The sequence below is a fragment of the Triturus cristatus genome, chromosome 6 (genome assembly GCF_964204655.1).
Source record: "Triturus cristatus chromosome 6, aTriCri1.1, whole genome shotgun sequence".
NCBI classification, from domain to species: Eukaryota; Metazoa; Chordata; class Amphibia; order Caudata; family Salamandridae; genus Triturus; species Triturus cristatus.
In genome coordinates this window covers 985,415,371-985,431,455 of record NC_140589.1, presented here as the reverse complement: position 1 = coordinate 985,431,455, position 16,085 = coordinate 985,415,371, and the positions used below count along the sequence as shown (strand labels likewise).

General features: G+C 47.5%; 1 protein-coding gene across 1 annotated transcript in view; it reads left to right on the top strand.

The window, feature by feature from the left end:
* Window positions 1–16,085, top strand: part of DZANK1 (double zinc ribbon and ankyrin repeat domains 1) — a 1,028,117-nt gene that overhangs the window by 336,675 nt on the left and 675,357 nt on the right. The window contains exon 8 of the mRNA XM_085611767.1: window positions 447–564. Within this exon, the coding sequence (XP_085467893.1) occupies window positions 447–564 (118 nt within the window). The remainder of the gene's footprint in view (window positions 1–446; window positions 565–16,085) is intronic.

The window sequence follows — 16,085 nt, the reverse complement described above, 5'->3', positions numbered from 1 at the left end:
GAGTGCAGGAGGAGAGTCTTACCCTGTGTGTGTGTGTGTGTGTGTGGGGGGGTGGGGGGGGGGGGGTGGGGGGGGGCAGTTAGAGGCACAGTCTATCTACAAAGCGGAAAGTGATACGGGTTACAGGAGTAGATTTCACTCGATGGGTGTCTTTAGTAAAACAAGTCATCAAAGTGGTTTCAGGATGTTTGTTTTGACTTCATCTATAGAGGAGAGATGCACAGAAGAACACACTGTTACATTTTTCTAAGTCCCCGTGTGCTTTGGAGCATCCGTCACATGCTATTTACATAAACAGTGGGGGTCATTTACAGATGTTTGATGTCTGCTCTCACACCCTTCAGGTCTTGAAGTCCCTGGTAAGCCTTCGAAAATAAACTGTTATGGACTGTGCTCATGCCCTATTTATTATTCGATGACTGACCGTGTGCATCTTCTGTTTCTAGGTGTGCCCAGTGCTTAGCGCCCCGCCCATCAGACCCGTTCGCTCGCTTCTGCCAGGAATGTGGTTCCGCTGTCCCACCCGTGCCAGGACGACGACTCCCACCCCCAGAAGGAGCCCAGGTCACCCGCTTTTATTTTAACACTCCATGGTCTTCTGGCCCACATGTAATTCGAAAGAATTCAATTTCGCACAAATGTTTCCTCATACCTTTGGTAGGAAAAACCGGTTTCCAGAGCTACCGCAAAGAATGCCGTTTTCTGATTCAAACATGTTGTTGCTGGTAACTCATTTGTTGTGGGCTGTCATTGGCGAGGAAACATAGATTTCGTATGTCTCACTGATTCATTATTACCTCATGGCTACTTGTTTTTCAACGTGTCTGTGCCAGATGCAGTGGGACGGGGTTTGAAGGAAGCTATTAAGTGCGTGTTTGCTGTATGTGCTCTTTGTTTTACCCTTGGCACGTGTCTGTTTGTATATTGAGGTTCGTGAACACCTTCTGTCAGCACGCAAGTAATGCTATGATTACTTACCGGTAATCCCCATTACTCTTAGTCCTACTCGTTCTCGACCCAGTCATCACTAATGAGGTATTCCACAAGACAGGAAACAAAACAGGAAACGCTCTTAAGGCTCCACCCACCCTCCCGTCAGGGGCTATAAGAACTTAGCCAACCAAAAGCACATCCTGACATACCAAACAACAAAGGTCTGATCAGGGAGGGCGGGCGGGAAGTATGACTGGGTTGAGGACGAGTAGGACTAAGAGTAATGGGGATTACCGGTAAGTAATCATAGCATTACCTCTACGTCCCTCGTCCTCGACCCAGTCATCACTAATTAGGCATACCAAAGCACCCCCAGCAACAGGCCTTTGGCAAACCACACAGAAAACAGAAACCGAACACAAAAAGGCGTGCAGCAAAAGACAGTTTATTGAAAAACACAGAATCGGGGAGGAGGAACAACCTCCACCGCACGCAACACACCACTGCCAAAATTTGTCCGGTCAGACAGAGCACATTTCAGGCGATAGTGCCTCACAAAAGTAGACTCAGAGGCCCACGTCCCAGCCCGACAGATTTCATCAAGGGAAACCCCATGAAAAGCAGCCCAGGAAGCAGATACTCCTCTAGTGGACCAGGCCTGAACGCCAGAAGGACAAGGCAAACCAGATCCCTGATAAGCCAAAGAAATAACAGACTTGATCCAGCGACCCAGAGTAAGCCGAGACGCAGCCTTACCCCAACCAGCCAAACCAAAAGTCACAAAAAGGGAGTCAGAAGAACGGAACACCGCAGACCGGGCAACATAAAGGGACAAAGCACGCCGCACATCCAAAGAGTGAAGCAACAACTCAGCAGCGAAGAAGGAGAAGGACAGAAAGAAGGAAGAATCAACTTCTGAGAGCAATGAAACCGTGAACGAATCTTGGGAACAAAACCAGGATCCAAAGAAAGGACCACCGCGTCATCCAAGAAACGCAAAAAGGGAGGAGAACAACGTAAGGCAGTGAGTTCACCCAACCGCCGAGCAGAAGTTACAGCAACCAAAAACGCCACCTTAAAAGAGAGGAACTTAAGGTCCACCGACTCCAAGGGCTCAAAAGGAGCAGACTGCAGAGCACCCAAGACCAAAGAGAGATCCCAAGGAGGAACCGGAGAGCGCGAAGAAGGAGAGGACAGAGAGAAACTCCGGAACAAACGGGAAACCAACAAACCATCCGAAGAAGGCAGAGAATCAGGATCCCGGAAAGCCCGAAGAGGAGCCCACTGCCCCCTCAGAGTAGACAAAGCGTAATTCTTCTGATACCCATCCAAGAAAAACTGCAGAATAGCAGCGATAGGACAAGAATCAGGAGAGAGACCAAGCCCCGCACACCAGGAGGAGAAAGAAGCCCAATGCTTAGAGTAGGAGGACAAAGTGGAACCCCTACGGGACCTCTTCATCACAGTGATGAGGTGATCAGGCAAACCCCGGACTTCAAGCGACAGCCGTTCAACCTCCAAGCCGCCAAGGTGAGAGGGACCAGGAGAGAAGGGGAGGGGGACCTCAGGGGAGACGGATAACGTGGAAGAATCCAAGGAGGGCCCACCGCCAGGCTCAACAACAACGGGAACCAGGCCCTCCGCGGCCAGTGAGGCAAGACCGCCACCACCCAGGCACCCACCCTCTGGACCTTAAGCAAGAAGGCAGGAATCAGGGGGAAGGGGGGGAAGGCGTACAGCAACCAAGGGGGCCACCGAAGAGACAACGCCTCCACCCCCCAAGCACCCAACTCAGGGGTCCGAGAACAAAACAGGGGGAGTTGAGCATCCGTCCGGGAGGTAAACAAGTTCAGCAGGGGAGTCCAGAACCTCCGACAGAGCAACCGGAACACCCTGGGGGAGAGACACAGGGAGAGGGAAGACGGAAACCTGCGACTCAAGGCGTCCGCCACCACATTGTCCACCCCCCAGATATGCTGAGCAGAGAGAGCCAGAAGATGACACTCCGCCCAACCCGCATTCGCACAGGCCACCAGATTCAAGGAAGGGCTGCGAGTACTGCCCTGGTGGTTGATGTAAGCCACAGTCACGGAGTTGTCCGACATCACCAGGACATTGAACCCCAGCAGACGGGAGTGGAAGAAACGAAGAGCCCTGGCCACAGCAGACAGTTCCCTCCAATTGGACGAGCGATGGGACTCCACCCGGAGCCAACGAGCCTGAACAGACCACTGCCCCAGCGTGGGCCCCCAACCGGACGCACTGGCATCCGTCGTCAACGCCAAAGGAGGCGGTAGGCGAATCCACATCCCCTTCGAGAGATTTGCGGAATACAGCCACCACTGTAGAGCAGACACCACCCCCAAAGACACAGGCACAGACAGAGCATAGTCCCGAACCGGAAACGGCACCCAACGCTGAACATGCCACAGCAGAGGCCGAAGATGAACCCTGGCCCAGGGCACCGTGAAGACAGTAGCGGCCATATGACCCTGAACCTCGAGCCACTGAGGAAGGGGGGCCGCAGCCTGGGACAACAAGATCCGCAACAGGGACTGAAGACGCTGAATCTGGGAATCCGGCAGGAACACCTTGCCCAGGACCGAGTCGAAGACGGCCCCAATGAAAGTCCGGCGAGTCGCAGGAAGGAGTTGGCACTTCGGAAAACTCACCAGGAACCCATGACTTTCTAGCGTAAGAATGGTCAAGGAAAGGTGCTGAGACATGACCTCCGGGGAAGGAGCCTGGAGCAGCTAATCGTCCAGGTAGGGGAACACCGACACCCCCCGGAGGTGAAGAAGGGCCACCAATGGAGCAACCACCTTGGTGAACACCCGGGCAGCGGACCGGAGACCAAACGGAAGGACACAGAACTGCCAATGATGTCCCTCCAGGCAGAAACGCAGGAGCATCTGATCCTCCCGAGCCACCGGCACATGAAGGTAGGCGTCCTGGAGATCCAGAGTAGCGAACACCCAGCCTGCCTGAATCAGAGGAACCACTCGCTGCAAAGTCTCCATTTTGAACGGGATCTTCCTCACAAACCGGTTCAGACTCCGGAAATTGATGACAATCCGAAACCCCCCTGTCACTTTCGGAACCAGGAAAACAACCAAATAGGTCCCCAGACCCCACTCCAACCTTGGAACGGGAACAATAGTGTCCTTCAAAAATAGGGCCTGAACACCGTCCCTCAAGGACTGGCGACGGGAGCGGCACAAGGGAGTCGGAGTCCGCACCACACCCGAAGGAGGAGGAGGGGTCAGGAACTCGATCCGATACCCCCGGTCCAGGACATCCAGTACCCACTGATCGGAGGTCGACAGACGCCAAGCTGGAAGGAACAACCTCAATCTCCCACCAACCGCGGGCGCCACTCCAGCGGGACCCACGACCGGAGAGGCATAGTCAGAAAAGCTGCGGTCCAGGTCCAGCATCACGAGGAGGCTTCTTCTGGAATTTCCGAGGGAAACCACGTCCTGTACCCCTGGAACCCCTAAAGGAAGACTGCTGAAACCTGGAAGGCTGGCGAAAGGTCTTGGCCCGAGAAAAGGAAAAATCCTTACGGGAAGGCTGCCTCCGGAAGGAAAAAGAATGTTTGCGCTCCTTGAACACTTTTTGCAGCCTATCTTCAAGAGCGTCCCCAAAGAGACGAGGGCGGTGAAGGGCAAACGTAAGGCCATGGACCTCTGGGCGGCATCAGTATTCCAACCCTTCAACAACAGATTCTGACGGGCAGCGATAGAGGAACCACAAGACAGAGCAGAAGCACGCACAGAATCAAAAGCAATATCCAAAAGAAATTCGGCCTGACGCTCCATCGATTCCAGCAAATCTGGACAGCAGCCACCCTCCTGCATAGTTGAAAATAAAGTCTTAAAGTCAGTCAAGAGTGATTGAGCCACATAAGCACCGTAGATTCCAGAACGTATGGCAAGGTGAGAACCAGCATAGGACTTGCGTAAAGCAGAGTCAATCTTCTTATCCACACCATCGCGAAGAATGTTATCATCAGCCATGGAAGGACAGCCAACCAAAGTAGCGACAATGGAGTCCACATGCACAGACTCAGAAAAAGACTCCTCCATGTCCTTCAAAGGGTAAAGCTTCGACATGAAGCGCGGCAACATAATATGATCAGGGTCCTTCCACTCATTCAAGAGCACATCCATCACAAATGGATGATTAGGAAGTGAAGTCGCAACAGGCTTCCGAAACTGCGGCAGAACAGCATCCGATGAAGTACCGGCCACAGCGTCATCCGGAAACCCCATGTTCTCATACACATGAGAAAGTAAGTCCGGCAACAGCTCCCTGGAGATATACTTCCCCTTCAGATCCACCGCACCCAAAGAAGCATCATCAGAGGACCCAGAAGAGGAAATGTCAGAATAAAGGGTCGCACCCCCACCAGAACGACCGCCAGCAGATTTCTTGGAGGACTTAAGGTCAGATAAAGTCTCCAAAATCAGACGCTTCAACCGGTCCTCATCCAACCTGGGATGCTTCCCCGCAGGTGCAGGATCCCCACTGTTCGGAGGAGAAGAAGAAGAGGACACAGGAGACACATGCCTCCGCTTTCTATGATGTTTCCCTATAAAGAAGCAGCAGCGAGCAAGGAACAGCAATCAATCCAGCAAGACCAACACGGCAGCAGAGAAATGACCAACCCCCTCTTTATGAAGAAAAAAGAACCAAGACAAACTCCGCCCCCCCCCAGCACCCAGCAGAATCGAAAGTGAGGCAAAAGGGGGCGTGGCCAGAACAGGACTATAGAAAACAATGCAGTGTGTGGCCGCCAAAGGCAGAACAGGCCTGCAGCTCAACCGGAGCCCACCCGGTCGCTGCGACCACCACCCTCAAAAGAAGGGGCACTCGGTCCCCACCCCGAGCGCCCAAAGAAGCGAGAAAACGGAGCGCCCGGACCCCATCCTGGGCGCACCAATCAAAAAGCGGGCCAAGGAAACAACGAGCGTAGCCCTCGTTCTCGTGCACCGGGACTGCGTTGAAATCCGTCACAAGTCCTGAAGAGATGCCGCCTGAGGGTGCGTTATCTCGCCTACAACGAGCGCCCGGACCCCATCCCGGGCGCTCATACGAAATGTGGTCCAAGGAACAGCGAGCGCCCGGACCCCATCCCGGGCGCTCACTGTAATGCGGGCAAAGGAATATCGAGCTCCCGAACCCCATCCCGGGTGCTCCAACGAAAGGCCTGCCAAGAAAACATTGAGCGCCCGGACCCAACCCGGGCGCTCGAACTGAAGGCGGCCCAAAGAAATTTTGAGCGCTCGGACCCCATCCCGGGCGCTCCAACCCAAGCCAAGAACGGCAACGAGCGCCCGGACCCCCACCCGGGCGCTCCAACGTAAAGCGGAGAAAGAAACACCCGAGCTCACGTCGGCGGGTGTACAGCAAACAAAGGTCCCGCCCGGATGAAAAACGGGAAAGAAGCCCACAGAGCGCCCGGACACCAAACCGGGCGCTCTCCCAGCGAAAACACAGGAACAAAAAAAGCAACAGGCAGCGCCCAGACCCCAACACGGGCGCTCCAACAGCGCAAGAAATGAAGATCCAAACCTGAGAGTGAAGGAGCAACAGGAGCAGGAACCAGAGGAAGCCAGCACAGCCCAGCAGGACCGGCAACCAGGAACCTAAAGAGTCCAGGAAGCCCAGCAGCCCGACTCAAAGAAGTCCCACGGAGGTCCAGCAGCGCCCCCAAAGCCCAGCAGAGGAGGACACCACAGGACAACAGCAACATGAAGCAGGTAAGGGCCCGGCACCAACCCCAGCGTCCCCGTCAGGTCCACCGACAGGAAACAAAACAGGATGTGCTTTTGGTTGGCTAGGTTCTTATAGCCCCTGACGGGAGAGTGGGTGGAGCCTAAAAAGCGTTTCCTGTTTTGTTTCCTGTCTCGTGGAATACCTCATTAGTGATGACTGGGTCGAGGACGAGGGACGTAGAGGTAATTCAGCATCCCCGGACTTAGAGGATGGTTGGTAACGTTTTCTGCTTATAGGGATGGACTGATCGCGACTAATCTTTCTATTACAAAGTAAACCACCCATGTAAACTAACCTGCTTAATGCAGCATAGCGAGTAGATTAACTGGGATACATTTTTTTCCAGTTAAAAGGGCACCTACTAAGACTTTAGGAAAAGTGCAGAAAATTCACACAAAAAACCACTTTGCAAAATTCCAAATGAAGGGAAAAAAAGGCAAAGTTAGCATTTTCTGCAAAAAAAATAACAAGGTTTAAAAGACATTACAAAAACCTTCACAGATAACTACAAAGAAAGTTCATGGCCTCGTCAGGGGTATGATGCACTTTATAAATGCTAAAGTATTGCACAATAAAGGGCAATGGCTGCTGCCTATGCAACTGGAAGGTAAATGAGCAAAGGATTAAAATTGGATGTATAGGTGAAAGATGGGCATAGTCAAACTGAATGAACAAGACTTGTATATGAGGTGCAGATTTTCCAGGGCGGCATTAGTTCATGGTTACTCGCAAATTTTTCCCAGGGGCCACAAAATATGGTCTGTAGTGTGCCCGAGAGCAGCATTGATGCCAACATGGTGCGAGTGGGGCATTGTTAGGAGAGGGGTTATGGTGGGCGCTATCCCTAGCTTGGGCGATTCAAATGTTAAAATGAAGTTACTTGACTATTGAATTAGAATTAAATAGAATTGCACAATGTGAAACCATAAAACCTGGGATTAATCCTGACATTCCCACTACACCAAATTGTGTGATCCTAGACAATTGTCTAATTTCACTTTGCCTCCTTTTTTTATTATGATATATAAGAGCACCTTGAAATACATGAGTTCAGGATATGCACTGTACAAAACCACCTCTTGTGTTTGATTTAATAAACTATAATGCTTTCCATGCATAATAATAACCCTGACCACCCACAAGGTTCTATGTGACAACTGACTTGCTTCATAGTTCACTTTTGGCATTGTTGTCAAGGTGGGTGTAGGCATGAATGTTTCTCCGTTCATTTTTGAAAACTACCAGTTTGAAAAATTCTTCTGAATGCACATATATAATCTGATGTACTAAGGTAAAATTAATTTGCATGTTAATGAAATACACTTTTTTTAATTTTGAAGAGACTTGAGGCTTGATTTAGATCTTGGCGGATCTGTTCCCTCTGGCACTTTTTTGATGGTTTCACCGCCCTCCTACTTGGCGGTCCGCCCACTCAATTTAGATGTTGGCTGGTCTGTGGCTGAAAGACCGTCCAAGGGCTGCAGGCTCTGCCAGGATTTCCCTCACGCATTGACTGCACCATAGCCAAAAGCGGCTGTTGGAGGGAGTCCAGCCAGTATTACAACTGGCCTAGTAACAATGTGCCTTTCCATTGGGACAACTGTGGCAGGGATACCCCTATACTTGAGTAGACGGATTCGAAGGAAAGGAGGAAAAAAAATCCTTTTTTTCTGTTTCCCACTACCGTTGCTGTCCTAAACCCCATTGTCCAAGTACCTCCTTTGCTGCAACAACTTGACCACAACACTAATCTACTCTATTGTCGCCGGTATCAAAGGTAAGGTTTGCACACACGTTTTATTATGAATCATGTGTAAACATTTCCTTTATCATCATGTATTTTTACATTGCCCTTCCATGCAATCTTATTCTTATGTGATGCATTAGTGTTCATTTTACAACTTATCATTTCTAAATGAACACACCTGTATTGACTCGTCTTTTTTTTTGTGTGGTGGTTGTGGGTGTTGTGTTTGTGTTACATGTGGGTGTACATTCAATAGTGTGTGTATATTGTATGTGTGCAATGCTATTTGTACAAAAAGGGGCGTGACACATTACCTACCTATATGTGTAGTTACACATTATAAAAGTGGCACTTATCAGTCTCCAGTTTACCAGGGACTCTCTTCGTCAGGAAACTGCCATTAGAACAACACCAGTACAACAGGGAAATCTAAATCAGATCAGCGTAAACCCGCCGGCTTGATGGCGACTGAGTACTGTCAGCCAGCAATTGAGTCCGCGTTGAAGGACGTGCGCTGCTTACACGACAGTATACAGTGTGTCGAAAGAAGGATTGATATCTTCTCCATGCAAACGTGGTAACCAAACTGTGGGCTGGTGCTTAAGACATTGTCAAAACTGGGACGAGCACTCCCGGTAGTCATACATTCATCAAGGAAAGTGCCCAGCAGGGAACTTAGTCCAACCCCCTTCAGTCTGCCGAAGAGATCTCAACCATGAGGTGCAACTCCCAATTTAACCAAACATGCACAAAAGTCATGCCCTACCTGCAGATCAGCAGATATTTGCAATATTGCATCTTCTAACTTCTCTGGTATACCAAAACACAGTTACTGTGGCAGATTCAGTTGTTGTATGTCAACCTATTGTCCCAAAAAGTATCAACCCACAACAATAAAGGCTTCAAAATATTAACTTGCACATTACTATCAAGGAAAGCATAAGTAGGAGACTATAGGTTTACTATTCCAATGCCCCACCTAATTACCTAATTATTTTAAAGTTAATATTTTGGTACCACACCGATTCAATATCACAAAGTGCACTATCGCTTGCACTGCAGAATTTCATCGGTTCCATGCTCACCAACCACCATACACAATGCCCTACCCTGAGACTCCTGCTGCGCTACACAGTGTTTCAAAGGCATTCTACAACATGGTGACCATTGAATGCACATGCATTCTGCGGTCCAAACAGACCGCACAATGCATGAGCTGGAGCATGGTCCAAACGGCTACCCCTAAGTAAATACATAAAATACCTAAAAATGGAAAGGACAAACACCCAATGAGCGTAGTTTGCAAGCGAAGTCACAGCTGAAATATTATCATAATACCCTAGTAGGACATATGATACAGAGACCTCACACAAAATGATGGATACAGTGCTGTAATAAATCCCAGCAGCTGGGCTACATCCCAGCCCGTTGTTTCTAGTTTGTTTGTTCCATTACAGACAAGGTACCTACCCTTAGATGCAAAACAGTCTTGGCCCTACCCCAAAGCCCCGAACTGCTACTCTAGGACCCTTGAATGGCTGCACAAACAATGACACATGATGCTTACATGTTCTGCCACAGCACAAAGTAGCTTAGTCAGAGCAGACATATGCTTGGCTAGGTATGTCTTTCCATTGTCGGCATACATCTTATAATAATGTTTTACTTCCCATGTCAACGTGGCAACAGCAAACATGAGTGCCCTTCAGAGACTGGCAGCATAGGTGAAAGGCTGCATAGAGACGTCAAGTAGAGAGGGATTTAACATTTGGGATGTTGGAATCTACAGCTAGGTGTGGTGCATGTGAAGTGCTGTAAATTAATTGCCAAATGTGCAATGTTACACAATATAGCAGTGCATAGGAGCATTGCTGTAGATATAGAGCTGGAGGATGATTACAAATGCAATTACCTCATGTGCAGGATGATGACACAGCTCTGGGTGGATGTGCTAGACTAAATGAAGTTACACAAAATGATGTCTCAGACATTGTGAATCTCATTTTAAGTATAGAGTCTGATTCATGCAGTAACTGTTTTTAGTTCTTACCTACACACAGCTGTAGCTGTCTGTCAGAGGCCTCATGTTACCAATATAATTCTACACACATGCAACATGCACATAAATATAGAGAGAGTAGGCTTTTGGTCAACCCCTTTCATCCAAGGACTGTTTCCATTGGCTGTTGACAAATCATACTAAAATGCACTGCGGCTTGGATTTGCCTCCCCATTTATGCACACAACTTACCAACATTATGTGACATTTGCTCAAGATGTGTCAGTACTAGCACTGGTTTTCATACAGATTCACCTTCAATGTTGAGCACTTGTCTCACTGAATTGCCATCAAATAGTTAATCACCACAAATTCAAGCACCGCTGCATGTAGCAGAGTTCCTTCCACCATTGCCTACGTGGGCATTAGAGAACATGATGGGATAGCCTACTTCCTGCTCCTTTGTCCTCAAGTAACGATGTTGTAGTTTATCCAGCTCACAATTTAGGACCTCTTGTTAACTATCCCTTGTCTGCATCCTTGTCCAGATTGCTTTTTTGGTGCGTTTAGTTTCCGATAGGCAGTTTTCCCCAAAAATGTACAATTTTCTTAAGTAGTCATGCTAACTAAAATGTTAACTCATCCGCGGGAAGCTCTTTTTCTGCTTCCTTGTTGCTTTTCCCTGTGGTCTTTTTAGGTGTGGGGTTAGCTAGGACCTTTATTCTTTACCAACATTATGACAATAAATTATACCTATAGGGCCTTTTAGCCACTCCTTTTCACCCATTGGTCTGTTGTTGCATCATTCACATTTTTCTTCCGCGCACTACAGCAGTACAGCACGGGGCCATCCGTTGGCCAACTCTGGCCATGCTCTAACTTTACTGTGAGTGACATCATTCTGTTGTGTCACAAAGAGCACATCCACAAAAAGTTGTTCCCCTCAGTAACAGGGGCTGCTATGACAAAGGGTGCTTAGTGAGGCCATTTAGCCAATGTTTATTTTTTTTATATTGATGAAAGCCCAGCTACTTCTCTAAAATAGAATTTTGCAAAAACCCTGACAAAATAAAACGAGCATCGACAAAGCCAAAAACGTGGCAGCCAGACCTATTGGCTTTGCCAAAGTTTGTTCTAGTCTGGGGAAAGTGTTGGCTGTCTTGCCAGCTTGATGTTTTAAAAAAAACAAAATCATAATATAACACACACATATACTCATCAATAGTAGACCTATTGTCTGTACCAATGCTTTTTGAGTTGATGCCGTTAGAGTGAAGTTTGTGCTATTGGCCGTGTGGGAACACTCAATACAGCACTAGAGTATTACAGTATGAAATAACACATCATGACCAAATGAAAAGGCAGTATACTTCTATGAAAACGCAAACATTGCATGCCTCGATCCAGTGCTTAATTTGGGCCTGAGCTTTCCGGTGCTGAGCACCGGCACTTAATTGGTTTCCGGTCCTCGGCACCGGCACCCAATTGTCAAGACCACACTTAGGGCAGTCTGCCACAAGGTGGCGCTGCTCATGGAATTTAGAGATTAGCAGTATAACAGTGTTTAGGGAAACAATATACATAAACAAATTACTAATACCTCCCTCCCCAGCCATTCCTTTAGCTTTGGGGACCTGGAATAATATGAACTGTCATATTCACATGCGAGAGAGATGGTCAGTAGTTGTTTTGGCAGCGGTGACAGGGGCGATGGGTGGTGCAAGCTGCAGTGGCCTCCTGGTCAGAGCCCTGGCACTACATATTTTACAAATTAAGCACTGCCTCGATCCATGGCACCAAACAACAGTCTAGTTACAGTACTTAACCCAACCATTTACCCCACTCCCACCTGTGTTTTTAGGGGCAACCCCATGACTCAAAGACCACACTCTCCTGCTGAGCGCACCAGCCCACACCCCTCCTCCACTGTGCGAGGGTTGGGGGGTCAGAACTTAACCACTTCGCGGCTATATTATCGTGCTTAGCAATCAGGAGGGCTGTGCCCAGAAGAGCCGTCTCCGCTCATGCACCATCAGCGCCCTCCATTACCCCAAGAAGAATTTGAAGAGGAGAGAGAGGGACCACCCATCTCAAAACCTCAGGGAGGTCTCTAGTCGCTGCAGACCAGTAGCAAAGTATCTTTGTGCATGTCCACACCATGTGATAGAAATCTGCCGGACGATCCTCGCAGCGTGGGCAAGTAGATTGGGGACGGAGGCCAGCTCGATATAGGCGGGTGGGGTGAGGTTCGCGGAATAAACGTAATATGTCTTTACCAGTCTTAGCCTGGTGGAGATTGTGAGCATGTGGGGAGCCACCAAAGCATCCCGCCAAGAGTGAAGTTTGAATGTTAGTGTTTGTGTATCTGTGAGGCTTCCTTGGTGCTGTCAGCTAATTAGCGCCTAGTGTGCATTTTTATGTAGGCCTGGCATCCACCAAAAAGTATGGTTTTACTAAAGTTATATCTGCAATATTTGTTCATTTAAAAAGTTTTATATAGCGTAGACAAGTGAGCGAAAGAGAGAGGAGACCTAAAAATCAAACAGCAGGGTGGTCAGAGGTGACAGGGCAGGGAAACTCTATGTGGGCGTGGCATACATAATAATTAACAGTCTAATGCATGGAGAATAAAGGCACAAGAATAAACGAAGCATGTTACAAGGTCATAAAGGAGTAGCTGGAGGGAAACTGAGAATAAAATGAGTACAAAAGTGCATCCAATCAAATACAATAAAAGACAGATAAAGACAGGTAAAACAGAGAGGAGATGGTCTTTGAGTGCGTATAAGGCAAGGGAATTCTAGGGCAAAAATGTGTTCATCAGAAGCCCTTTAACTTCCTTTTTTATTAAATTAATAGTTGAAGGGATCGTTCTGATTTCCGGAGGCAGGGAGTTCCATATTATCGGGGCGATACCTGAGAAGGCTCGATCATACGTTTTTGATTTACGGAATTTCTGAGGCTTCAGCAGAAGGGTGCTGGTACTTCTGGAGGACCTGGAGCCACCATTGGTCTGTTCTGTTATTCATTTCACATTTTTCTGCCCCGACAACAGCATGCTATATGGGGCTAAGGGTCAGCCCACTGAAGCCATTGGGTACCTTCATTGTAAGTGACAGCATTCTGCTCTTTTATAAGGCGCACATCCACATGGAAAGTACTTCCAATCGTGACAGTACTATTTCAATGTATTCTTTTTTAGACAAAAAATATTTTTGATTTGGCCATTTTTTTTCTAATGGAAAGGGCCCAGCTGCTCCTCCCCCAACAATAAGGTATTACAAAAGTGTGACAAAACAAGCATTGACAAAGCCAAAAGCTAGGTGCCCAATACCAGATCTATTGACTTTGACAATGGTTGGTTGTTTAACTTTGCAAACAGACTTGTGATTTATTAAGTACAATGTTTTTTTCATTTAGTTGGCAGTCACACTTTCTAAAGCTTTTTTTTCTGCACTTCCCATGCAATGGAGAAACATCAGTGTCACTCCTCAGCAAGGACAATGACAATTCCCGTAAAGCTTTAAGTGTATAAATATTGATGCAGGATGAAAAGGATTTTTAAGTTTGCATATAATATTTATGATAAACTAAGTTTTTTGATTAGTATTTAAAATAAACAAGTATGAACTTTGGAATCGTTTACCTCAGTATTCTCTCTTTATCAAGATAGTAAACTTGAATTTCAAGTATGGAATTTGTACTCGTCATCAGTGACTGTACACAACAATACATACAATGATTGCTGAGCTTCTGTTGATAGCAATTTCAGTTTCAGGGCTCACATCACACACAAGATAAAGACTTCCTACCAGCCCCTGCTCGACAGAGTGCAAGCAGCTTCGGACCCTCCATTTGTGGTAAATAATTTAATTACCGGGACTTAATTTGATACAGAACATAATAAAAATAGCTCAATAAATAAGAGGCAGAATCCGTGGCATTAGAGGTTAGGAACGGGCTTTATTCCAATGGACGATTTCGAAATCGTGGACTCCAGGTTCCATCACCACGGAGGCTCAGGAAGTGAAGTACATACATTATTGATAATTAATCACTTTTATACAATAGGCATTACAGTGAAGCAAATGCGAGAGGCGTAACAATTGATAAGGAAGATAACATTATACATACGTAATGAAAATGGGCGTGATTGGGCGTAACAAAGGAACGTCATCAGGCATGATGTCATAATGGGGTGGTTCCATGAAAGAATTTCGCAATGTCAGCAGAAATACTTAGCAGAGATGCGCGCGCAGCAGCATGACATGTTATTGACGTGCAGCTAGGGGGTGAAGGGGACTTGACATTTAGCTCTACATGTGGCGACAGATGTCTAGAGGGTCAAGTCAACCTAATCCCAAATCATATCTAACATCCTATGTTTAAAGAACTATGTTATCCAAAAGAGAGGCCTTCTTGGAGTAGAATCTTATTCTATACTGACTATACTGACTGTTTAGTGCGTGTACAAGCGTCTAAGTGTCTACACTAGATGCGAGGGCAGGAATCTTCCATAGTAACAGGGCTATGAATTACTTGCATAAAGACAGAGAAGCCGGGCCTTTGCTCGGTAGCTGGCAGAATGTTTACTTAAACTACTAGACAGGAATGCATTGGGCAGGGAGCGGAGCAGATAATTTCGAAGGTGAAATACAGTTCTTGGCAGGCAGCAAGCTGATGTCAGGCATCGTGAGCCGCACAGAGGATGAGACAAAGTTCATGGTCACAGATGCAGGCTCGGACTGGAGCTTCAGAGATAGAAAGCAAGAAAAGCTTGATGACAGAATCAGGGCCTACTTGTCTGAACTGTAAAAATGGCATAAGTGAACCATATAAAGGCGGTGGCCTTTCGTACTTGGGAATGGAATATCCGGCCCATTCATGGCGGATCTGAAAGAGGACATGTTAACGGTGGACGCACATGTATTTGCGTCTTCATAACTGGAACTGGAGGGAACATACATGTACTTGTAACATGCACATAGAACCGTTGGGGTCCAAGATAGGGGACATAACTGACCAGAAAAATCCATATTTCCACATTCCCTCCTTGTCCCCTACTTGCCCGTCAAGAGATATCAATCTTCATTAATCCATTGATCTGTTCATATAGCATCATTTGTTCTTCTTTCTTCTTCCGGGATCTTGAACGAAAATCTTGATGTGGAATACACGATGTGGCACACAGACCACAAATCGCTGGTCCACATTGCAGGCATAGACAGCAACTGAATAGTATGAGAAGGCCAATACCTAGGAAGGATAGAACTCTCCATCCCCAGGCTGATAACACGCTCCAAAACCAACCGGACCAAGTCCAGGTGCCTGGATTCTGGTGTATCTGGCTCACAATCTTATGAAGGCGGGTTATAGCTTTATATACAGATGGCGAATTTTCTGGTATGAAAATGCAACAGCTTGATCCGATGACCCTACAAGCTCCGCCCCTATCGGCCAGGATGACGTCAAGGACAAGACGATTTTGAAGCACAACAATCCGCATAGCAGACTGCTCTTCTGTTAAATTGCCTAAGGCGGAAATAGTTTCGTTCACTACTGCTTCAAGGGTTCGAGTTAATCTACGTATCAGCTTACTATTAGTAACGGTACCTATATAGGGAA